Consider the following 24,668-nt stretch of genomic DNA (forward strand, 5'->3'; position numbering starts at 1 on the left):
GAGAGAGACACACAGAGAGTTACGCTTCTGCATTTCGTGCCCAGCAGGATATCTCAATCTTTTGCGATAGGATTGTCATGTACACAACTCAAAACACGGGACACCACATGGTTGCTAAGCAACAGAGGTTGTTTGTTTGCGATGGCAGGGCCTTAGCTACGTTTGCCCCACCCAGCCAAGAACGTAATGATAACTTTTATCCTTTAGTGGAGTAGGCAGGTTATCAGGGAGGGGTCCTGCTGACTAAGCCATCCGCTTCTACGGCACCGTCAGGAGTAAAATTTCCATTCAGCTTTAATCACTGGAACTCCAATTGGTTGCCACATCACCCAAGGCAGATGCTTACCATTAGTGCGAATGGATAGATAGAGCGAGCATAACAACGACGACAACAAATTGCAAGAATGAAGATCTTGAATTCGATCCTCTGGGGGGTTGGGGAGCCAATGAAGCTGGGCAAGGATGGGGGTGATCGGAAGAAATGGTTTGCTCTCTGCCAATTTTTTCCCCTGCTGAAAGCTTGGCTACAGGTGTGCCATGCAACACCTCATCCAGTACGTGAGCGGCCAGTATTCCCACGCAAGATTTGAAGCGCTTTGAGGTGTCTCAATGACGTGATAAGGCGCTATATCAAACGCAAGGATTATTATTAAATCTTTTGACATGCAAAAACAGTGCACAATGGACCACTATTTAGACCAGCTTTTGATTTGCACTGTGCCATTGATTGTCAGAAGTTAGACAGGGAGAAAGCATCCTTGTGAACGCAGATATTCAAATACAAATTGCAGATGCAAAGATTATTCTTCTCCATTACAGTCCTGCTTGAAGCTTTCAGATCACCCTCACAAATAATAATAATAAACCTTGCATTTGAACTCGTGCCTTATCCTCTTGGGACGTCCTCCCGATGTGAAAGGCGCTCTATAAATGGAATCTTGTTGTTGTTGTTGTTATCGTGATCGAGATGCCGCAAGGCGCCTCATAGAATATAGTGTAAAGTGAATTGACTGTGTATTTTGTGAGCGAAATGTGGCAACCAATTGTGCACAGCAATATCCAACAAACACTCGTGGATTGAGTGAACAGATTTTTATTATTTTTTTAAGAGATTACTACTCCCGCCAAGTGATTTGCCGATCAACCAACAACTGGGTTCCTACTTACTACTAGGTAAACAGTGGCGTGTGGAGTAATGAAACTTGCCTAAGGTTTCGCCCTGCCCGGGAATCGAACCCATGTCCTCTCACTTGCGAGGTGAGTTCTCTAACCAATACGCTACAGAACTCCAAATCACAAAAAACAGTGACTGCGGCAAATCTATCTGAGCTTCCATGGACAGCACAGTCTGTAGAAGCCATCAACCATGTTAATGGCTTTTACAGATGTTAATTAGGCTCCAATCAACTGGGAAAGAAAACGCTGGGCGGGTGGGTCTGAAAAGAAGGGAAGGGGAAAGGGGCTTCCTGTTTGAAGCTATTGTCTGCCAGAAGCCGTCCTACATTGGTTACAAATTGTGTTTAGAGCACACAGCATTAAATAACTTGGATTAAATAACTGGAGCAATACATCACTGCCAACCTCATATTATTTTTGGTAAGCCCTGGTGGTGTCTAACACATGCGGAAACCCATAACTGTGCTGAAGTGTATCCAAAGCAGCCTGAGAGTTCCACATCGGTACAAACCCTGGGAAAGGAGATGGATCTCAGCCTCCCACCAGTTTGGATCAAATATTTAACAGTCCCAGAGTGCCAAGTTACAAGGCTCCCATGGCAATAGTGATATGCCTGAGATACCATTCATACACCTCTGTGTATTTAACCTTTCTAGTTTAACTCGGCTGCTCTAACTCCAGGCAAATATATTTCTAGGCAGGGAGGGTTTGCTGGAAACTTAAAATTCACCGAATCCACATCGGATACCGGGTATGTGTAGCATTCTTTCTCAATCTATCGTGAAGTTACTCCACTTAAACCAGAAATTGGAATATCTCCAGCATCAGCAGCAAGCACCCATAGTTCATTTAAAATCCAATTGGATAAACAGGATTAAAGATATTTGCAGAGCAACAGAGAGAAAAAAGTATGTGGGCAGAGCAAGGAGATTAGAGTAGAGAGAGATTTTGTTCTGCGGATTTGTGTTCAACAGAAAAGTTTGTATGAAAAAGAATGAAGGTGGAAAGTGTGCGGTTGAGTTTCTGGAAAGCCAGTAAGACGGTTCAAATAAAGACTGTTTAGCCCATTTGATCTCACCCTTACAGAATATCCACCCCCCTCATCACATTATCAAAGCTATTTGGATCATGTGGAGTCCTGTAGTGTATTGGTCAGAGCACTTGCTTCACAGCCGGATTTGATTCTTGGGCAGAGCGAAGCCTTAGTCAAGATTTTATACTCCACACGTCTCTGTTTACCTAGCAGCAAGTAGGAACCCAGTTGTTAGTTGAATAGTGGATCAGTTTCCGGGGGTAATAATCCCTTCAAAAAAAAATTAAAAATAATAATTTGACCACTCAATTCCCCCCAAAAAATATACAGTCAATTTACTTTTCAGTAAATTCCATTAAGTGCTTTGAGACGTCTCAACGATGTGTTAAGACACTACATCAAATGCAAAGATTGTTATTATTATTATTTCTTCCAGGGTCCTGGATCGTAGCAGCCTCCCTGGTAACCCTACTCTACTACTATTTGTTGCGACATGGAGAATAACTTATGTGGTCTGCCCTAAAATTGCCTTTCACAACCGTGAGCTTGTTTCCCCCCTGCCTGGTTGCTTTGGCAAAAGAAGGTCTGTTTTATGGGGCAATCTCCAGTTACGAACAGCTGAATGTGAATCAACCTGTCGCCAAATCACAACTTAGCATTAGATGAACAAGCAGTGTTCTCATCTCCTTGAGGATGCAATCCCTTGGTTTAGATTTTTGACCTAAGCTTTGACAATGTTTATCATTGAGGATTAACGCCCATTAATTATCAGTAATAATTCAGTTCTACAGCCTTCGGCAGGACAGAAATCTTTGGCTGTGTAGTTAATACCTCCACACTCTAATCAGTTTGAGCAAAACAACCCAAATGGGAAACACCCTGAGATAAGGCATGTGAATATAGTTGTTTGAGTTTGAAGTGCTGAGAGGAATGGTTAATACAGAGGGGAAGCTGGCTATTAAACATTAAACTTGAGGCAAAAAATAAAGAACCCTCGATCAATAATAATAATAAATAATAATAATTTTTACATTTGGTTTAGTGCCTTTCATGGCAGGAGGACATTTCAAAGCACTTGATAAATAAAGATACTTGATAAGCAAGAAATATTTCCTTCACTGAATAGTTTAATTGACTCCACACTCTCCCCCACCCTAAAGATAAAGTAACTGGCGTCAATTAACCTTGGGTGAATGTCTCATTAGATACAAGTTTGAAGGTTGTAACGATACTTAAAGAGAACTTATTACTTAATCATAGACTTTAACAATAATGATAATAATAATTTTCGCGCAGCAATATCTCAAAGAGCTATGAAGTGAATTTAGGGGATTTTTGGCTAGAACACAAGGAAAAATTCCCATCTCTTTGAGGTCAACCATCCTCGTTGATCCCTTCTGAAGAAAGCAGCAAGGATGATCCCCATTGTTAGAGAAAAGGGCTATGAAAAATGATTAGACAAACTAGAGCTCGTCAGTCTTGAGAGAAGACGCCTCAGAAGGGACTCTAATAGAGGTGTATAAAACGTGATGAGAAGGAGGACGGTAGGATGGGTGTTCTGCAAGGAGGAGATCAGAATGCCCCTCTTCATCCGAACAAATCTTGCGATGCTGTACTCCATAGAACTGTTCCGAAACTAGAAAGTCACTTGAATGAGTGAATGTCCAACTCTATCTCGTATCTCTCTACTGACGTCTTCGCCAAACTGTTATCTAATTCCATCAAAATTTAGAAATTTACAGCACAGAAGAAGATCTTTTTGTGGCTGTTTCAAAATCATGATAAGGCACTATATCAAATGCAAGAATTATTAATACTATTTGGTCCATATTGTCACACGATGGACTGAATTCCATCATTCCAGGGTGTGGCAGTTGAGTTTATGATGACAATCTGTCCCAATTAGTCCATCCAAACTCTCTGTGTAAAGTAGTGGAATGTTACACACTCCATTAACCTTTACCCTTCTGGGCTTTGGTCCGTTTTCCTTCGATTGGCAGTTTGTAACTGTACAAACTCATAGAAAGAGAAGAGCATTCAGCAACCATTCCATGACAATATATACTACCCTTCCCATAGCGAGTTAGGGATAGGAAAAGGGAAGATCATATTGGATATATTCTTAGGATTAGGCTGGTTTAATAGGCCTTAGGCATGGCTCAAAAGGCCTGTTCGTCTGCTTCTACACAGGAACAACAACAACAACAAAAAATTACATTTGTATTGTACCTTTCATGTTGGGAGGACTTATTAAAGATTTGCACCCAAGCTGGGGTTTGGAATTGGGAGTGGTGGAGGGCAGGGAGGGAATGTGCGGTCGAAGAGGAAGGTCTTGAGATGTGCAATACCCCAATACATGGCAAAAACATTTGCACCCATCAATCAGACAGAAGTCATTGAGATACTGTACTGTGCAGGCAGAGCAAACCTTTGTAGTCCAAAAAACACCATAAAAACATTGTTTGGAAACACTCCTCGAGACATAGCGTGAACATAAAGACAAATGGGACTATGGGAATATAGAGTTACATTCCCCTAGTCTCTGGGCAGTCTGCACGCCAGATCTCAAGAACACATGAAGTCAGATGCAAAGCTTTTTGGTTACTTTGGCCACAGAAAGCGACGAGCTTGATTTAGGTGCTTGGCTCAAATGTAAAGATAGCAAATATTTCTCAGTCAATGCTGCGAGGAATGCTGTGTGAATGCAGTACTGCACTACCAGTTTGCCAGATTTCCCTTGGTGTTAGTTGATAGTTATGTTGAGACATCGGAATGATATAATGCGAGACACCGGAAAGATATATACTTTTTCCCAATGCATCTGGACTTTTTGGCCCGTTGGGTATCTGAATTTATTTTGTGCCATATGTTTGCTAAATTCTTTGCATTATTTGGAAATTTGTTGAAATCTGAAATTGATTATCGACCCCAGCAAAGTGATGCCCAAAGGATTTCCCCTCAAGGTCCTATGTTTTTTAATGTGTTTAGTTACCTGCCCGTACCGTCCGTTCCTCTGGCTCCGGTCTGCTCCACATCCCCCGCCCCAACCGCCCTAGCATCGGTGGCCGGGCCTTCAGCCTCTCAGCCCCTAGACTCTGGAACTCCATCCCCCAGTGCCTTCGCCTTGCTTCCTCCCTTTCCTCCTTCAAGGCCGGTCTCAAGATATTTCTCTTTGACCGTGCCTTCAGCTCCCCTCTCGACTCTCTACCCCCTCCTCGCTCCCTCCCTTCCCTCCCCGCACCCTGACCATTTCCCCCCTGCTCGGGTCCTGACCCAACTGTACAGCGCCTTGGGACGTCCTCCCAACGTGAAAGGCGCTCTATAAATGGAATCTTGTTGTTGTTGTTGTTTTATGTGAAGTTCTGTAGCGTATTGGTTGGAGCGCTTGCCTCACAAGCAAGAGGCCCCGGATTCAATTCCCAGATGGGGCAAAACCTGAGGCAGGTTTCCTTGCTCCACCCACCTCTGTTTATCTAGAGTAACTAATAATCTGGTTGTTAGTCGATTGGCGGATCGCTTTCTGGGGGTAATAATCCCTTAAAATAATAATAAATTTGGTCACGCAATCCATTTTTGCAGGGCACTGCTGTGTGCAATTGGCTGCCATGTTTTGCTGCAAATTATACAGTCATTTATATTATATGATACGCCTGAGGCATCTTGGTGATGTCTATGCCAAATACCAAAGGATTATTATTATATTATTATTAATATTATTGTTTGTTTCTTTTGGCGCTTCTATTCCATGAGCTAGATCTCGTGAATGTGCTGATGTGTTCTCACAATACAAAATGCCATTATAAGGAGCGATTGAACTGAACATACTGGAAGTACCAAAAATGATGTGGCACATCCTGGATACGGGTGAAAGCAACTGAAAGAGAAAACAATAGGCCAACATTTGCATGTGACCTTTCATCAGAACAAAAACTCTCTTTAACCAGAGTAAAGGTTCTGATGAAATAACACATCCAAAAGATTAACCTTTTCAGATACAGATTGACCTGTTGACTGTCCTGAGTTTGGCATATATACAAATACATCAATAAATGTGGCTGGAATATTAACTTTGGTAGTAGTGACAAGTTAAGCCAAGGTGGAGTGATCAGGAGTTTACTGTACTTCACCCAATACTATACATTGAGGTACCAGGAGTATGCCCTTAAAAAGAATTCTCATTGCATTGTTATCCTAAAGGTCTTTTTAAAGACATCTTTCAACAAACAGGTGATCCCACATAAACAGTATTAGATTTCTTGGCACTGTATGAATCTACTCGGTACTCTCCCTTTTAATGGAACATGTTTATTTAACGTGAAAAGCTTTCAACATCATTCTTCCTGCTACACAACAAATAGTTTAACAAATTGTAACCATGAGCTGTCTTAATCCTGTTTGAGGTCACAGTCTAAGATGACACCCCTGTGCAGTAATGGGGTGGGGAAACAGTATTGCATCAGTGGGCATGTTATCTTTCGGCTGTTAAGCAAGTACTTAGATGATATCAACACTCTCAGGGCATTATTCAAAATAGGGGAGGGAAGATCTGCATCTGCAGTATCCAATAAAAAAATGGAGTCAATCATCAGAAAAAAAAGAAGATTGTTTGTATAAAAATAATCTATTAAATGACAGCCAACGTCTATTCAGAAGAAGTAGTTCCTGACTGACCAATAGACTTTTATTTGAGGAGATGTCAGTCCATATTGACTCTAGGAAATCTTATAATGTATCTCAACTTCCAAAAGGTATTTGACAAAAGTATTGCATGAAAGCTCCTTCACAACCTGAGGTCACTTACCAGGTGTCTGACACATGCAGAACCCATCATTGTGCTTAAGAGTCTGCAAACCAAACTGAGCTTTCCATGCATCCCACCTACACATGGAAAGAGATAGATTGTTGGAATGGAATGCACACTCTCTCCCTGGAGGGACACATCCTGTTTACCTAATTCCAGAATGTATTAGGCGCTGGTTGGCAAGAGCCTGGGCTTGGGGACCCCAGAGTGTGCATTGGGGTAACTGCTGGAATCAAGGACAAGGCTTGGATGGGGATTCAAAATTGACTGAAGAGAAGGAAGCAGATGGGGGCTGGAAATGGTGAGAAGTATAACGTGGGGTGCCTCAGGGATCTGTACTGGGATCACTCCTGTTCCTCATATATATATATAAACAGATCCACATGTAATGTAAATGTAATGTTACATGAAAATGCAATGTAAGTTATATTTTCAGATAACATTAAGTTGGAGAATTGTGGAATTTGAGGAACCTACAAACAGCGATTGATAGGATAAGCACAAGGGCTGATGACTGGCAAATTATATTCAATACACATCAATGCAAGTTACTACAAATAGGAAACACATCTATCTTCTCGTATCTATCTTCATATTTCATATTTATATTCATATTCATAGCGTTTCACCCACAAATATATAGTCAATTCACTTTACAGTGTATTCTGTGAAACGCCTTGAGACGTCCAGAAAACATGAAAGCGCTATATCAAATGCAAGGATTACTGTTATTATTATATATCTATACTTATAATACAACAATGTCTGTCTGCGTTTCAAGAAGGATCTCAATAACCGATTGATGTAGAGACATGATTTATACCTCATCAGAAAGGTCTTGCAACTGGGAGTGACATGGGCATATGTGCTTTCAGGTATCTCCTATCGTTCATGAGTTATTTTCAGTTTTATGTTTTTGGCTGCTGTTACACCTGATGGCCATCGAGTTAAAGCGTCTCTGTGGCATCGTGCGTTACAGAGCACCCACATATGTACGCACACATTGCAGTTACACGTGGTGGCCTTGCCGGTGGATCTTGGCACTGTGGCATCCTACGTCATAGAGCACACACGTAGCCAAGTGGTGGGAACAAAATAAAGAACACAAACGAAGCTAAGCTATGGCAACAACAACAAAATTACATTTTTAAAGAACCAAAAGGAATCTTCCCACAGGAGTCCTCCCAGATGAGTATAGATAAAGATGAAATGTCTGTCTGTGTGTCTGCCTGGGGGTCAATCTACATTCCATATTGGATCCTTTGGTTGCTGCAACGGGTACAGCTAGTACTCCATAAATAGGATAAAACATGCCAAGGGGGCAAGCTGAAAGAGATCTAGGGGTATTGGTTGACTCGTCATTCACTATAACAGTGTGAGGCAGCAATAAATAAAGTAACCTGGGCTATATTGCTCGTGTCCAGAGCCCCAGACATTATTCTCAGTGTCTGTAGTGCTCTGGTCAGGCCAAGCAGTTGGTCCTGGTTGACACAGTGTAAGTCATCTGTCTAGGTCCGAGAGGTAGTGTAGAGGTGAGCAACAAGGATGATTCCCAGGTCTTTGAAGGACACAGGGACTCTTCCCACTTAGATTTGCAATGAGGTGTTGCATGTTTAAAGAATGAGCTGCTATGAGTAAAACTTAGGCAGATGAGTCAACCTGGCTGAGCTGCCATTAAGCAGTGTACTGGAGTACTGTAAACCCACCGGTCTCAGAAACTCAAGACTCGATACTGACATTCCGTTGCCAAACTTTGTCTGCATTTTGGAGGGTGCAGATTTGCGATAATCTCTTAAATTCAATCTTAGACTGGCTCAGTTGGATTTTTCACCCTCTGTTCCTGAGCCAGGGGGGATTCCCAGTACCTCAGGGCACTGCTGATGGCAGCCCAACCCAGCTTAGCTCATGGGCAGAACTTGGCAGGCAGAGCAGTGTCCTGAGAACTGCTTCCACTCACTCATGTTTGCAATGAGGTGTTGTGTGGCAGCAGTGTTATTTGCACACACACACAAAAAAAAAGGGGCAGGGTTTTTCTTCCCTTACAGAAGGAGAGTTGAACCCACTTCCCTCATCAGATTGCACTCCTGTGTTTGTGGACTTTCTAATCTGCAAAATTTGCTTCCTGTCTTGAGTGCAGCTTATGCAGTGCAGAGCTATCACTCACTCCCCCACCCTTTCCTCCCCAAGTATATAAGTACTGGTCTTTTAGTTGGGAGTGTCACATAAGGAAATACCATCCAGGTACTTACAGTCTACATCTAAGCAAGTCTCTCTGCCTCCAAAGATGCCTAAGTGTCCCAAATGCCAGAAAGAAGTCTATTTCGGTAAGGGATCATATTTTCTCTGTTAAGTTTGCTAAATCGAAACTGTTCTTGTGTAATTTTTTTTGAAAAGGCAGCAAGTATGTGTTCTGCTGTTCACTCACTCGGGGTGGAAAGTTGTATCTTTGCTCGTGTTGACTCTTGTCTCAAGTTTTTTTTCCCCACAATTCAGAGTTAACTTTTATAGCTTTGTTTTTAAATTCGAGTGTTGCAAATCTACTTGTCCATTTCGGATTGTGTTTTCTGATAAAAGCAACCTACACTGTGTATGTGTGTGTGTGAATGCTTGATACCCGTTATGTTAACCTTAGATCATAAGTAGACTGACTTTACCAGTCCAGTTTATGGTGCGTAGTTTCAAGCTAATAATTAATATCTGTGCAGAGTTAAACGCTGACATTGATCAGAGTCTCCACTTTGATGAAACCAAAAGGTGATAATACCTTGTGCATTCATTACAGCTGTTGATGCTAAAGAGTTTTCTGTGCTTTTGCCTCCAGTGATTTTGTTTTAAAAAGCTGGTAGCTCTCTCCAGACGTCTTCATTGTTGGTAAAACTATACAGTAAAACTCGCACAGGTCTGACCTGTAGAAACCGTATAATCGCTTAAGTCGTACATCTGCCCCAAAACCCGTTCAAGAACTTATATTCTATTGCAAGTTTGACATAATTCATACATTGTACAAGTCATATTAAATGTATGGTCTCGACTTATGTGAGGTATAACTGCCAATAACATCAGTTATTTAATGGCTGAACAATTGCTTTGCCCGTGTAAGTTGGCAGACTGCACCACTCCCGAGACTGTGCAATGTATTCACTCTCGATTGGATTCAATGCTATTGTGATGTTTTTTTACACACCGCTTTACGCTTAAGAGGAAAATCTCCCCTTGCTCCGAACCACACCCAGTGATGTATCCACCCACATACTCAACCCCAAGCAATTGGGCAACACAGCGATTTCTCAAGCCTGATATAACACAGTATCATGTACTGCACAGTGCAACATTTGTGTTTCTAGCTTTGAAGAAAAAACATACATGGGGTTTGGGGGGTGATTTTGCACTTACCCTGGCTCAGCGTCAGGCTTGTCACTACCAAGTGCTCTGAGACACTACCCTGCATATAAATGCAAGTTGTTGTTGTATTAAAAACAGATGCACTGTATGTACATTTGGGTAGAGCTGAGACACGTGTATCTAATTGCTCAGTGCGGTAGGGAATCTGAATATATTTTTTTCTGGGCTCAGCAAATGGCTCTACAGACCAGGAAATTTCCTGTTGTCTGCTTACGTCCTGGGAATTGTAACCACCACTGGTTTCAGTGACTGAGGATGGGATTGGGCATGGATCACTATCCAGCAACTAATAGGTACATTTTGTGTTTGGGGCTCTTTGGGGAGGGTCAGACTTGACAATCGCTCCGGTTGCACAGCCTTGAATGCTTGTACAAGAATGAGGGAACGCTGAGGCTTTGAGCCACACCCAATGTGAGCCATCACCATCGATGGGGGAAAGGGAGAAATCTTAAAGAGGAAAAACAAGGCTTTTGATGCAACAGAGAGATAGGACTATTTCCGAGTTAGTTTCTAAGAAAGTTGTGTGCGGTTTTAGTCAGAGATGATTATTCTTAACAATTGCTTATCATTTGCTATATGTTGGTGGTTATCCTCCCTCTGAGGTGCATTTGCTCTCTGCCTTTCCCTCTGTGACATAAAGTTCTCCTATGCTCAAGAACCCACACTCCTATTGCACAACCAGTCTTGCACGAGAGAGCACGGATGTTTAAATAGATCAAGCTGTCACACTGTTGCACATACTCAGCAGCTGGAGAACAATTCTCATTAAAGTCCAAGTGTATCTCAAGATCCACCCAGCCTTGCTACAGCAACACAAAGATTACTTACAGAAATATTTGAATATTTGCACATAGCAATGTCCCACAAACAGCCACTATTTGGAGGATTGTTGGCCAGGACACCCGGAGAGAGAAACTTCCTTCTCTTTCCCTCCCTTCTTCCCCCCACCCCCCACACGACCCCACCTCGGGTCTGAAATGCTGTACCCTGTCCAGCGCCTTCGAATGTCCTCCCAACGTGATACAAATGTAATCTTGTTGTTGTTGAATAGTGCCATGGGATCTTTAATATCCATCAGAACAGGCAGACAGCACCTCATTTTATCATCTCATCCAAAGGACAGCACCTCCGACAATGCAACATAATACCAGCACTGCATTGGAAAGTCAGCTTAAGTCGCTACACTTTGTAAAAATGTCTGGAAGTGCTTTTCAACATTCTTGGCATGACATCAAATGCGAACATGGTTCTAATGTTCTCTTCTCCCTGAAGGTAATCGATTGCTACTGAGAGTTCCATGCACGAGTCTAATCTTGTTCTATGTGACTGGCGAAATGCCCTCCCTTTCCAGCCGGATATAGGTTTCTGGACCACAAGTCCAGTTTGCCTTGCTTTCCCCATTCCTTTTCCAACTTTCCTAGCTCAGGGATTTGGATGCCAATTGTAATACCCTTAATTCAGCACGAGCTGAGATTGGGTAACATAGACTAGCAATTGAACCTTGGAACGTCCTGTTTTGCGACTCACCCAGTCAACTATTAGAAAACTCTTTCAGTACTGTGATATCATTATACCTTAAAAAAATTGGACTGAACAACTGTGTATGCTTGGCCTCTTGTTCTGTGGGAGATCAGTTATGCTAATAAAATGTTTCAACAAAGGATCCCAGTAGATGAACGTGTCGTGGCTCGATGCGCTACATAAAACACAACTCAAAGACAGTTTCAACAATCAACCATTGTAAGCTTTATTAACCCACTGCAGTGAGGGAAGAGGTCCTTTCAGGTTACAATACCCGAGCAGGACAACTTCCAATTTTATCTGATTATATAGAGTATGTATATACTTTTAGAATACATGATACACAAATCTTATCCAACCAAAATGTTCACATGAAACTTTTATTCAATTTTCATAATTGATAGTTTTTTACTCTTGCATGGCTTTGCATGTCAATTAAATTTGTCAAACATAGCGATACTCCTTACCAATTAGTTTTAGTGAGGCAGGAAAGACCTTGAAGGAGATCTTTTAATTTGCTGCCAAGAGTTAGTAGGCTTACCAATTTTTACTGATACAGAGGACAGTATGCAGCCAGGAGGTGAAGGACTATTTACACTGTATTGCAAGATGTTTTTAACCAGTTATGTGACAGTTCAAATTACATTTCCACAAGCGCACAGTATATATACTGTGTTGTTAGAGAACCTAGGTTTGATTCCCGGGCAGGGCGAAACCTTAGGCAAGTTTCCTTACTCCACACGCCACATGTTTACCGAGCAGTAAGTAGGAATCCAGTTGTTATTTGATTGGTGAAACGCTTCTCAGGGGTAATAATCCCTCCAAAAAAAAATAATTTGGTCACTCATCCACGACTGTTAAGGGACACTGCTGTGTGCAATTGGCTGCCGCGTTTCGCCCACAAAATAGAATAATTCACTTTACAGTATATTCTGTGAAGTGCGTTGAGACGTCTCTGAGACGTGACTAGGCGCTATATCAAATGCAAGAATTATGAATATTGTTACACCCATTGACAACTGCATTTGCTTGGCCTCTGTTCTGTGGGAGATCAGTTATACATTAATCAAAAATAATCTGTTAATGTTTCAACAAAGGTTCCCAGTAGATGAACACAAGATATACTGTGTTATTGAACCATGCAGGAACTCAAAGGGAAAAGAAAAGCTCCCTTCTCTTTTCGAATAGTGCCATAGTATCTGTAACATTACAACAAGTCTCGCATTTGATGTAGTGCCAAAAATGTTAATGTTTGAAAACACTTACAGACATTTTTATGAAGTGTAGTCATCTCAGCTGACATCCCAGATTTGCACCATGGTTTCAGCTGGATTACTTTATTACTGGCAGCAACAGTGGCTGCAATACAGATGACCCTCAGTGTCATTGAACTGGGTGGGAAATATGCAAGCAAGCACTGGCAGAAAGTGTATCTTATCCTGCCAGTGATCAAATGAAGAAACAATAACAGGAGGAGTGTGGTACAATAAAACTTGCATAAGTCTGATCTGTATAATCGCCTAAGTCATACATCTGCCCAAGTCCCGTTCAAAAGTTTATATTCTATGCAAGTTTAGCATAACTCATACTTTGCATAAGTCATATTAAATATATGATCCCAACTGATAAAACTTATGTGACGTTTACTGCAGCTGTTATTGATTAACTAGTAGTGAGGAATGAGCCAAAACCCTAAAGGCTATAAACAGAACCTTAATAATGTTAAACACGGTCAACATATCATTGTGCTCGGACTAGGTTAGGTGAACAGTTAGCACTGGTTGAATTACTCTGCACAAGGTGGGATAGCCAGGCAGGTGATCAAGGCAGATTGTGTCACTGAGTTCAAGAAGGTAATGGATAACTATTTAGTGAAGGAATGAAATCTATTTAAGGTTTTGAGAGAGTCTTTTTTGTTCCAAACTTGGGATTGGCTAGATAGATGGCAGTATTTAGTCCTGTGCAATTGCAAGTCAAGATAATGTCAAATAAACTGAGTCCCGAAGCGTAGTGGTTAGTTTCCTTACTCCACACGCTTCTGTTTACCTAGCGCATCACTTTCCGGGGTTAATAATTGCTCTCCCCCCAAAAAATGTGATCACTCAATCCATGACTGTTTGTGGGCCACTGCTGTGCGCAACTGACTGTTGAGTTTCACCCGCAAAATACACAGTCAAATCAATTTACAGTATATTCTGTGAAGTGCTTCTAGACGTCTCAACAACGTGATACCAGGAGGGCTTGACTATTAAACAAAGGACTAGCTGCCTGTTGTTTTCAGGTGAATGTTAAAGACCCCATTACAATATTCAAAGCAGAGAGATGCATTGCTTCTGGTCAACGACCCACTACATTAATCATCCAAACACCTCGAGGCTGTTTACAGGACACTGCTACGCACAACTGTCTGCTGTGTTCGTTCGCCTATGAGAAACAGTCACTACACCCAACAGTATTCACCCATGAAGATGTTCTATAATGTTGCCGAGCTCAAAAACGCCTTAATATTGTGTATGTTTGTTCTCAGCTGAAAGGGTGACCTCCCTGGGGAAGGACTGGCATAGACCATGCTTGAAGTGTGAAAAATGCAACAAAACCTTGAGTCCAGGCTCACATGCAGAGGTATGTATGCACTTTATATTAAAATGTGTTTTTTTTATTTCCGGCTCACGGTACTTTTTTATTTGATCGAGTCATTATTTTAAGCCTCTAGAGTCGGGTGGATGTTAATCTCCCCTCTTCCCCCTCTCCACTGTTCAAAATAAATGTGTTTTTCTTGAGAAATTCTCCACCCTGGTTTGGTGAGTCAGTGCCTGGAGAGCATTAATCAAGCTCCACCACTATCAAGCGCTCAGAGACACTACCACAAGTGATGTATAAATACAAGTTGCTGTTATAATTTGAGATTATCAAAGTTGTAATTGGGGAGATTTGGAGCATTTCTTTTTAATATATATATATTCACACACACACACACACACACACAGTCATTGCAATGTGGAATACTCTGTCTGGAGCAGTGGTTGAGGCAGTATCCATATTAGCTTTCAAGAGGGAACCAGATAGCTATCAAAAACACCATTTGCAGGCAGGTAAACTGTCCTGAATGGATGGCTCTTTGAAAGAGTACAGCACAGACACGATGGGCCAAATGGCCTTCTGCATTGTAAAGTTCTATGGCTCAATGGAACTTTTGTGACAATTGCAATCCATTCCCACAGTTACCCCAAATTTAAATCTAATGGCTATTCATTGCCTGTGACAAGTTGTTGGTGCAATGTGGATTGCACGTTTGCCCACAAAGAGCTTTCACTTCATTTCCAATCTCGTTTTGAGATATTTTGTTTAAGCGAAATGTGCGATAGAAATGTAAGTTGTTGCTCTGTTCTGTTTAATCTCCCATTTCTCCTCTTGACATTGTGTTCTTTGTTTGCAGCATGACGGAAAACCCTACTGCCATAACCCGTGCTATAATGCACTCTTTGGGCCGAAAGGTAAGCTGATGATCTCTCTGTTTATCCACGACTTATTTAAAGAGGTAACGCCATGGTGGCTTTTGATGCATTCTAGTTAATACTGTGATGAGTCTAACTTCTAAGCCATTCCGACTGTTATGGTCTCACTAACGTTGATCTCTGTGTTCTACTCTTGCAGGTTTTGGACGTGGGGGTACTGAAAGTTTCGACTACAAATAAACATTGGGTGCGTTGGGTTAAAGTGCTATCACCTCCTGTCCTGCTAGTGAGATTGATTAGCAAAATCTCTATGTCATTGCTACATTTCCAGACTGACTTAACACTCAAAGTATTCTTCAACATTATATTATCTGTGCTGATGCTCACTCCCCTACCAATGCTAACTACAATCCAATCTTTTGCTCGGTCAACTTATCCTTTATTATTTTTCTGAAGAATTTATCCATTTCCCTATTAAATATTGTTGTTTTTGCCTTGCTTTCAACAGCCATTTATGGTGAAGACTTCCAAGTTCTCTAAACACTCCAAAATTAACTCTTCTGATATCCGTCCTATGTAATCCAGAATTTATTGACCCTCCAGTCAATAGAAATAGTCTCTCCCTGAAATAATCTCTTATGAACCCTCCACTCACCACGTCCCTAATAGCGCAGGCAGGATGAGTTGTTCCAAGTGTGGAGAACTGTACTCATCCACAAATTGCTTTACATTTAAGTTCTGCTTTGTTGACTTCACTTAAACGTTAACTTAATTTTAAACTATAGTAAAATTTTCACACAAAGGGTAGTGGAAATCTGGAACTCTAACCCCAAAAGCCTGTGGATCCTAGATCAATTAATTTTTTTGAAGACTCAGGTGGATGGATTTTTGTTAGGTAAGGATGTCAAGGGATATGGAGCAAAGCCAGGTAAATAGAGTTGAGGTACAGATTAGACATGATCGAGTAGAATGGCAGAACAGGCTCGAGGGGCCGAATGGCCTACTCCTGTCTCCTATGATCCTATTTCACTTCACATCATTACAACTTGCAATAGAGTTGTATACCAACAGTGGAAACTTTATTTCATATGCCTGTGGCACAAACTGATTTGTAAATGAGCTTGGAATTCTTGGCCTAATGAGGCTGACCTAATTCAACGTTCAATTAGCAGATAATAAAAATAATAGTCCTTGCATTTGTCATAGTCATTATCACGTCATTGAGACGTCTGAAAGCATTTCACAGGATATACTGTAAAGTGGATTGGCTGTGTATTTGGTGGGCAAAATGCGGGAACAGCAATGAGCCACAAACAACCGTGAAGTGAGTGACCAATTTTATTTGGGGGATTGTTGGCCAGGACACTGGAAGAGAAACTCCCTTCTCTTTTCGAATAGTGCCATGCGATTGTTAATGTCCACCTGAACAGACAGAGAGGACCAAAGTCTCATCCAAAAGTCAGCATCTCTGACAATACACCACAACATTGCACTGCATTGGAGTGTTAACGAAGCCCAGTGCCTTTCGCCTTAGACCAGTGCCAGTGTCTTGGAATATAGACTAGTGCAAGGTTATTGCAGACAGAAATGACATGCTTGATCTTCAATATGATTCAGCACTCGTTCCATTGAGAACAAGAAGATCTCAAACAAATGCAAGGAATAACTTTAAACAGAATTGTTAGTGTACAACAAAACAGAATGTAATTCTAATCTATAGTAAAAACAAACATTAACATGCATTTCCTGATAATTGTTAATATCTGTAATAGTTTGTGGTATGCGATTTCTCATGTTAACAACAAGCTTCTTTCTTTATTGTAGGTTGAGTTTGTCTTCACTCACAGCAGCGACTGGGCAGCTGAAGAGGAAAGCCAAGAGAAATTTTGAAAACTTTTTAATTAAAAATTCTAATTAACAATTTGAATGTCTCTACTATTAACCTTCATTGACTGTATACTAGACTGTATACTAGTGTGTAACCAGTGTATGGAATGTACACTGGAACCAGTGTGTAACTAAATGCAATTTTATATTATATGTAACCAGCTCTGCTGTCTACCCAGAGTATAAAAAAATGTTGTACCAAGGCAGGTGGAATTATTAAACAGTGAGCTATTACTATCATAGCATCATGGAATTATACAGTACAGAAGGAGGCCATTCGGCCCATTGTGTCTGTCCTGGCTCTTTGAAAAGAGCTACCCAAATCAATCACACTCCCCCGCTCTCTTCCCATAACCCTGCAAACTTGTCCATCCCAAATAATTCTCTAACCACACTTCTCTGAGACAGCCTGCTGAGGTGAATCTTTAGTGAGAGATATTCCATGCTGTTTTCCTGTTAGTTTGTATTTTTATGGATAAAGGTGGCAATAAAAAAAATTCCTGTTCATGATCTCTGTCCATCTGTTCATTTCCCAAACTAACCTGACTGAAAATTCATCCACGCCATAAAACAGAGTATAGTACATAACATCCCTGCCTTTTCCAATAAACTCTTCCTGGATTGCCCTGGCTCCATCATTCATTAGCTGCAACTCATCCAAAACTCTGCTGCCCGCATCCTCACCCAGACCAAACTCCATCCTCTCCCCCAGCACCAAGACTTCACTTGCTCCCCACCTCAAATCCTACCTCTTTGAATTGCCTTGTGGTCTCTCCTTCTGCCCTCTCCGTCTGCCCTCTCCCTTGCTCAGTGAACCAATCCCAGCCCTCTTAAGCACTTCAAGACATTACCCTACATGAAGGGCACAATATAAATGCAACTTGTTGTTGCCCGTATCCTGGTGATATAGAGCCATAAGAATATGTGGACAGTGATTATTCTGTGACAGGCCTCTCTCTATGTCCCTCCTTCTGTCTCTCTCTGTCCCACTATGTGTGTGTCTTTCTCTGTCGATCTCTCTCTCTCTCTGTCGCTCCACGCCAAATATTAAATAAAATTTTGCTGAAGAGAAGAACGAATGCAGAGGGAGACACGATCCTGGTCTTTAAAGCTATATATATATTAAAGCTATATTCTAGCCTCAGGTGCTAGAATTCCTGACTCTGCCTCAGAAGTTTGTGGCTTTCAGCCCCACAATGGGTCGCTGAGCTCCCAGTTGCCACTCCAGTACAGTGCTGGGTGAGAGTACTACAGTGTTGAGAGTTGAGACATTAAATCCTGCAATTGGTGTCCACCAGAGAGCCTGATACTGACAAAAACAACCATCAGGCAAGGAATGAAATTGCCTCATAAACACAGAACTACTTATAAAAACAGCTGGTCGGTGGTATGCTTTCAAGTCAGGACTCTCAGAGTTCAGAGGAGGGTTAGAGTTACAGGTGGTTTATAAGGCGACAGTCCTATGAGGCCATTTTATATTGCTTAATGAAAAATATTTAACATCTCATTTCCGAACCAAGCAGTCAGCTAAGTTAGAAAATGTGAAGGATTACGCGAGCCTATGATATGTCCTGAGAGCAATCTTTCAAACAAAATCAGATGAAAAGATTCTTTTATTAAAGTAGTAAATTCGTGTCAATCACTCGTTGGGCCCAAATAGGGGCCATGCTCAGGTTAAATGGAAGGCAGATGGCTGCCTGCCTGTAACAATGCACTTGTGTTCATCCATTAATTTGATATAGCACCTTATCACCCCATCGAAAGATCTCAAAGTGCTTCACAGGACATACTGAAAGTGTAACTTGTGAGCAAACACAGCAGCCAATGTGTACACAGTAATGTCCCACAAACAGTCATGGAGCGGGTGACCTATTTTATTTTGGGGATTGTTGGTCAGCACACCGGGAGAGTGAAACTCCCTTCTCTTTTTGAAGAGTGAGATTGTAGAGTCCTGTAACATAGTGATTAGAGCTGGGCAGGGTGAAATGTTTGGCATGTTTTCTTACTCCACATACCTATGTTTACCCAGCAGTAAGTAAGAACCTGGTTGTTAGTCAATTGGTGGATCACTTTTCCAGGCGTAATATAAACCCTTCAAAAATAAAATTTTAACAAAATAAAAATTTGGTCACTCAATCCATGCCTCTTTGTGGGACACTGTTGTGTGCAATTGGCTGCCACGTTTCGCCCACAAACTATACAGTCAATTCACTTTACAGTATATTCTGTGAACTGCTATGCAAAGTCTCAATGACTTGATAAGGCGCTATATCAAATGCAATTATTATTATTATTATTATTATGGGATCTTTAACATCCACCTGGGCTGGCATAGATGAGACCTCTATTTAACGTCTCTTCCAAAAGATGGCACTTCCAACAATGCAGCACACTCCCAGTACTTAGAATGTCAGCCTAGACTTTATGGGTATTGATCTATTAATATGTCAACCAAACTGACACATCAATGGAGTATCAGTGGCATGCACTATAGCAACGTATAGGTATGTAAGGGAGATGAGATACTGTATATAATTGGCAAGTAAAGAATCAGGCTTTGGGATGTCCTCCCGACGTGAAAGGTGCTATACAAATGTAATAAAAGTACAAAATACAGCCATAATCTAATAAAATGGGGAAGATGGCTGCCTGCCTGTCTGTAACAATGCACTTGTGTTCATCCATTAATTTGATATAGCACCTTATCACGCCATCGAGAGATCTCAAAGTGCTCAAATGGTTCGAATGGCCCATGCCTGTTGCTGTATATCTAAATACATATCACTTTCACATTGAGAAACCAGGTTAAGGACCATGCCCCACAGGAAGAGTGTGAAGAACAGAATGCGAATGTGAGAGAATGGGTGAGAGAGAGAATGCGAGAAAGAGTGAGAGACGTTGAGAGTGGAATCACTTATCAGCCAACAAACCTTTCCCTGTAATTTAGGAGTAGGAGCTGTGTAAGCAAACCCTGACCCAGATACGCACAGGCTTTATATACCACCTTTACATGTATACATCTCAGATCTGGGGATGTGTGCCAATCTGTACCTCTGTGTAATTATGTGTGCCTATCTCTGAAATGATGACTAATAGAAGCTGCATGAATACGAGTGCTGCCTTTGTAAATTTCCAAGCCCTCTGTCTGAGAATATTTTGAACTTTTATACGTACATGACACCATTTAAAATTGATTATCTCATTGTTTCCAATCAAACATCTTAATTTATTACAGGGAGATTACTTATATCAGGGAGATAGCATTAAAGCATGTTCAATAAAACTCTTTTCCTATGTATTTTGTAGTGATAACACTACAGCTCATTCAATGTAATGCTCAGATCTTGCCAGCTTGTCTTGTATGTACATCTAATGTTTGGCACTGCATTGCAACTACGCACAGAGGCTGATGATTAAAAACATTGATTCCCCAAGATACCACAACAAGAGCTTGCACTGGATCCAAAGAGGCATTAGTTATCCTCACTGTTTTAGTCAATCAAGCAAGATTGAAAGCAATAAAGGACAGATGATGAAATGCTAAGTGTATCCAGCTTGTATCAAAGTTTACAATCTCACAAATCTTTGATTGGTTGCTGGGTTCCTTGCATTTGCCCAACATGCCAAACAACAATAATTTGTATTTATATAGCACCCCACACGCACGGTAGCGTCTTAGAGCCCTTAGCAGTGACGGAGCCTGATGTTGAGCCAGGGGGTGTGTGAGGGGCATGGTTACCGTAAGCATGACTGAAGAGAAGCGACCTGAAGATGGGGAAAGAGGGGGCAAGGTGGAGGGATTGAGAGAGAGTGTTCCAGAGTCTCGGGGTATACATGAAGTGTGTGAGGAACAGAATGCGAGTGTGAGAGTGTGGGTGAGAGCGAGAAGGTAAGAAAGAGTGATGTGTGTGTGTGTGACACAGGGAGAACGTGAGGAGCAGAATGCGAGTGTGAGAGAATATATGCCAAATTCTGGATTGAACAGGCATGGAAGGCAGCCTTTGTCGTGCCAAAAGGTCCCGTCTCTGTGCTGTGACATTCTGTAATTCTATGTAAGAGAGAATCAGCAGTCAGCCCATTGCTACGTACTGCGCACATTGGTCTCTACCAAGGTCGGCCATAGGGCGGATGGTTGGAAGAGGGAGTGCATTGGCCATCAGCTGTTGTTATATAGTGAGCTCACAGATCAGATGATGCAGGCTTTAGTATCTTGAGTTTTAGAATGACTGGTACGCGACCACATCACTCCCACCCTCGCTCGCCTCCACTGGCCCCCCATCCTCCAGAGGATCGAATTCAAGATCCTCATCCTCACCTACAAAGCCATTCTTGGCCTTGCACCCTCCTACCTCTCTGACCTACTATCCCCCTACTTACCTGCCCATACCCTCCGTTCCTCTGGCTCCGGTCTGCTCCACATCCCCCGCCCTAACCGCCCTACCATCGGGCCTTCAGTCTCTCAGCCCCGAGGCTCTGGAACTCCATCCCCCAGTGCTCTCGCCTTGCTTCCTCCATTTCCTCCTTCAAGGCCGTCTCAAGACCTTTCTCTTCGATCGTGCCTTCAGCTCCCCTCTCGACTCTCTACCCCCTCCACACTCCCTCCCTTCCCTCCCCTCACCCTGACCATTTCCCCCCTGCTCGGGTCCCGACCCAATTGTCCAGCGCCTTGAGGCGTCCTCCCGACGTGAAAGGCACTCTATAAATGAAATATTCTTGTTGTTGACTGGGAAATGGACATAAAAGAGAACACGGAGTATTACATCACTCGATCACTCTTCTTTCTTTCCTCCCAAGAAAAATTAGTCTTTCTGCCTGAATATTTCTCCATAACATAGTCATCAAACGGCCAAAATATCTGCTGAACCTTATCACGTCATCAAAACCTCTCAAAGCGCTTCACAGGATTTACTGTAAAGTGGATTGGCTGTGTATTTTGTGGGCGAAATGCAGGAACAGCAATGAGCCACAAACAGCCGTGAAGTGAGTGACCAATTTTATTCAGGGAATTGTTGGCCAGGACACCGGGAGAGAGAAACTCGCTTCCCTTTTCGAACAGAGCAGTGGGATCTTTAACTGTATCAATGTAAGTTGTATTGTATTGAACTCCTCAACTTCTTCTCCCCCAATTTCTTGAAGGAAGCACATAAAACCCCATGAGTAGACTCAGACAGTTCTGGAGCTTGTACATTGAGCTCCGCACAAAATCTGAAATAATCTGCGCTCTCTCTCCACAGCAGATGTGAAATTAATAATCAGCATATGTCAGCACAACTCAGAGAAACCAGAACAAGGGTATTTGGCTGCAAAACATAACTGGAACCAGATGCAGAATTAAAGCTGGACATGCATAAATACTGCCTTAAGATGACTACAACATACAGCTAAATAATAATCTCAAAGCAGGTTGCTGATGGGACCAAGAGCAGCTCCCAGTGCCTTTGAGTCATGACTGGGATTTAGGTTGTGTATAATTTTTCTATTAAAGAACCTCTGTATTATTGAGTTTTTAATGTTGGAACGTTCTATATCTATTCTAGCCAGTATTGTTTTTTTTCCAGGTTTGCAAACCACTGGTTCCATATCATGATCGGTATTTTCCTATGGAAAAGCACTGGATACTTGAGGATATTCACATATACTGTATTCCTCATACCCACACAAAGAAAAGCATGCCAAGGAAATGGTGGCTAAATGAGACTGTTAAAATATTTTGGTGGGAGATTATATCATCGCTCTGAAATTGTCCACACAGCATTTATTCCTCCTGCTTATTAATATACACAGTGATGATATAATAGCAAACCTTATGCAGGACGTTGTTATGACAAAAAGAAGAATTTCTTTCTCTTCTTGAACGTCACACTGGTTCAGTTGGTAGCAGACCCGTTGTGGGATGCAAAGGTTGTGGCTTGATGCCTGCAAACGTGGGATACAGTGCAGCATCAGAGATGCCATCTTCTGGATGAGATATTAAACCGAGGTCTCATCTGCCCATCCTCATTAAATATCCCATGGCAGGATTTGAAACGAGAAAGACATTTCTCCCAGATTCCCAGCCAACAATCATCCAGATTATTTGGTCACAACACCTTCTAACCAGCCTCAGAAGGACTGCCCTACTGCATGAATGGGATGCTTTCACTTCTCACACTATCCCTATGCACTGTCTGAGTGAGATTGCTGAGTGAGATTAAGACCAGTATTAGGTTGTAGATCAGTGCCGGACAAACTTGGGCCCGTGGGCATTCGCACTAGTCTAGGTAAGTGCATGTTTGATTGGTAGTGTGTTTCCAGTTCCCTCTGCTCAGCAGCCTGCTCCATGTCCCCAGCAGTTGGGTCTTCAGCCATCTGCCCCCACCCTTGCCTCCTTCAAGGCTTATCTCAAATTCCTCCTCTTCAACTGGACCTTCAGTTACCCTCAGACCCCCACCCTCACTGCCCTCCTCCCCTCCTGATCCCAACCCCCAGCTTTGGTCCAAATCCTTGACTGTCCAGTGTCTTGGGATGTCCTCCCGATGTGAAAGGCGATATATAAATGTAATTTGTAGTTCTTGTTGTTTCAGATTTGGAGTAAATGGGTTCTCCTAAAGTTTGGCCACTTGCATCTTAACAAATGACAACAGAGATCATCAGCTTTTGAACAAGTGCAGGAGAGTTGGTGCAAAGGAAAGGAAGCAGTTGGGTGGATTTAATGGGCGTTTTCTCAGTGAGTGTTTCCACTCAACAGACATCTTCCTGCAGCTGTAAGTATTCAGTCATGCCTTTCCGAGACCTTAGCTGCTGATGGGTGTGGCACGGTGTATTTACAACGATCAGGAAATGGGAAAGGAGGGTGTATGATACAAACAGAGTCAGTCAAGAATCAGCAGCTGAACAACTAAGGGTTGCATAGAGTCAGCTACAGATGAGAGCGAGTGAAGAAAGCTCAGATTTAATGACTACACAGAATCATTAAATGTGTGGAATAGACTCAACCCAGCAAGCCGTGGGAGGTGATTTAGAATCCTGTAGCGTAGTGGTTAATGCATTTGCCTCACAAGCAAGAGGACCCAGGTTCAATTCCCAGGCAGGGTGAAACCTTAAATATATATCCTTACTCCACATGCCTGTTTACCAAGTAATAAGTAGGAGCCTAGTTGTTTGTCGCTTGGCGGATCGTTTTCCAGAGGTAATAATTCTCCCCAACCACAAAAAAATGTGGTCACTCACTCCATGCTGTGGGACATTGCAGCATTTGGCCCACAAAATACACAGTTGAACCATTTTACGGTATAAAACAAAACAATATTCTCTGGTCTATTTATTTTGTTGCAAATTTGCCTCCTTTGTTTTGCATTATTAACACCTCTTTCACCCATCATGCCCTGTCCTCTACCCCATTTTCTCATTTGTC

The 24,668-nt window shown here is 42.0% G+C and overlaps 1 protein-coding gene across 1 annotated transcript; it reads left to right on the top strand.

Annotated features, from left to right (window-relative positions):
• The first annotated feature begins 9,110 nt into the window (after nucleotides 1-9,110).
• Nucleotides 9,111-17,785, top strand: crip1 (cysteine-rich protein 1). The gene is made up of 5 exons (XM_007893205.2): nucleotides 9,111-9,334; nucleotides 14,461-14,555; nucleotides 15,370-15,427; nucleotides 15,588-15,635; nucleotides 17,213-17,785. Exons 1-4 carry the CDS (start codon nucleotides 9,295-9,297, stop codon nucleotides 15,626-15,628), a joined length of 234 nt encoding a protein of 77 aa, XP_007891396.1. The 5' UTR covers nucleotides 9,111-9,294; the 3' UTR covers nucleotides 15,629-15,635; nucleotides 17,213-17,785.
• Nucleotides 17,786-24,668: the final 6,883 nt, after the last annotated feature.

Source organism: Callorhinchus milii, unplaced genomic scaffold (genome assembly GCF_018977255.1).
Source record: "Callorhinchus milii isolate IMCB2004 unplaced genomic scaffold, IMCB_Cmil_1.0 Scaffold9, whole genome shotgun sequence".
In the NCBI taxonomy this organism is placed as follows: Eukaryota; Metazoa; Chordata; class Chondrichthyes; order Chimaeriformes; family Callorhinchidae; genus Callorhinchus; species Callorhinchus milii.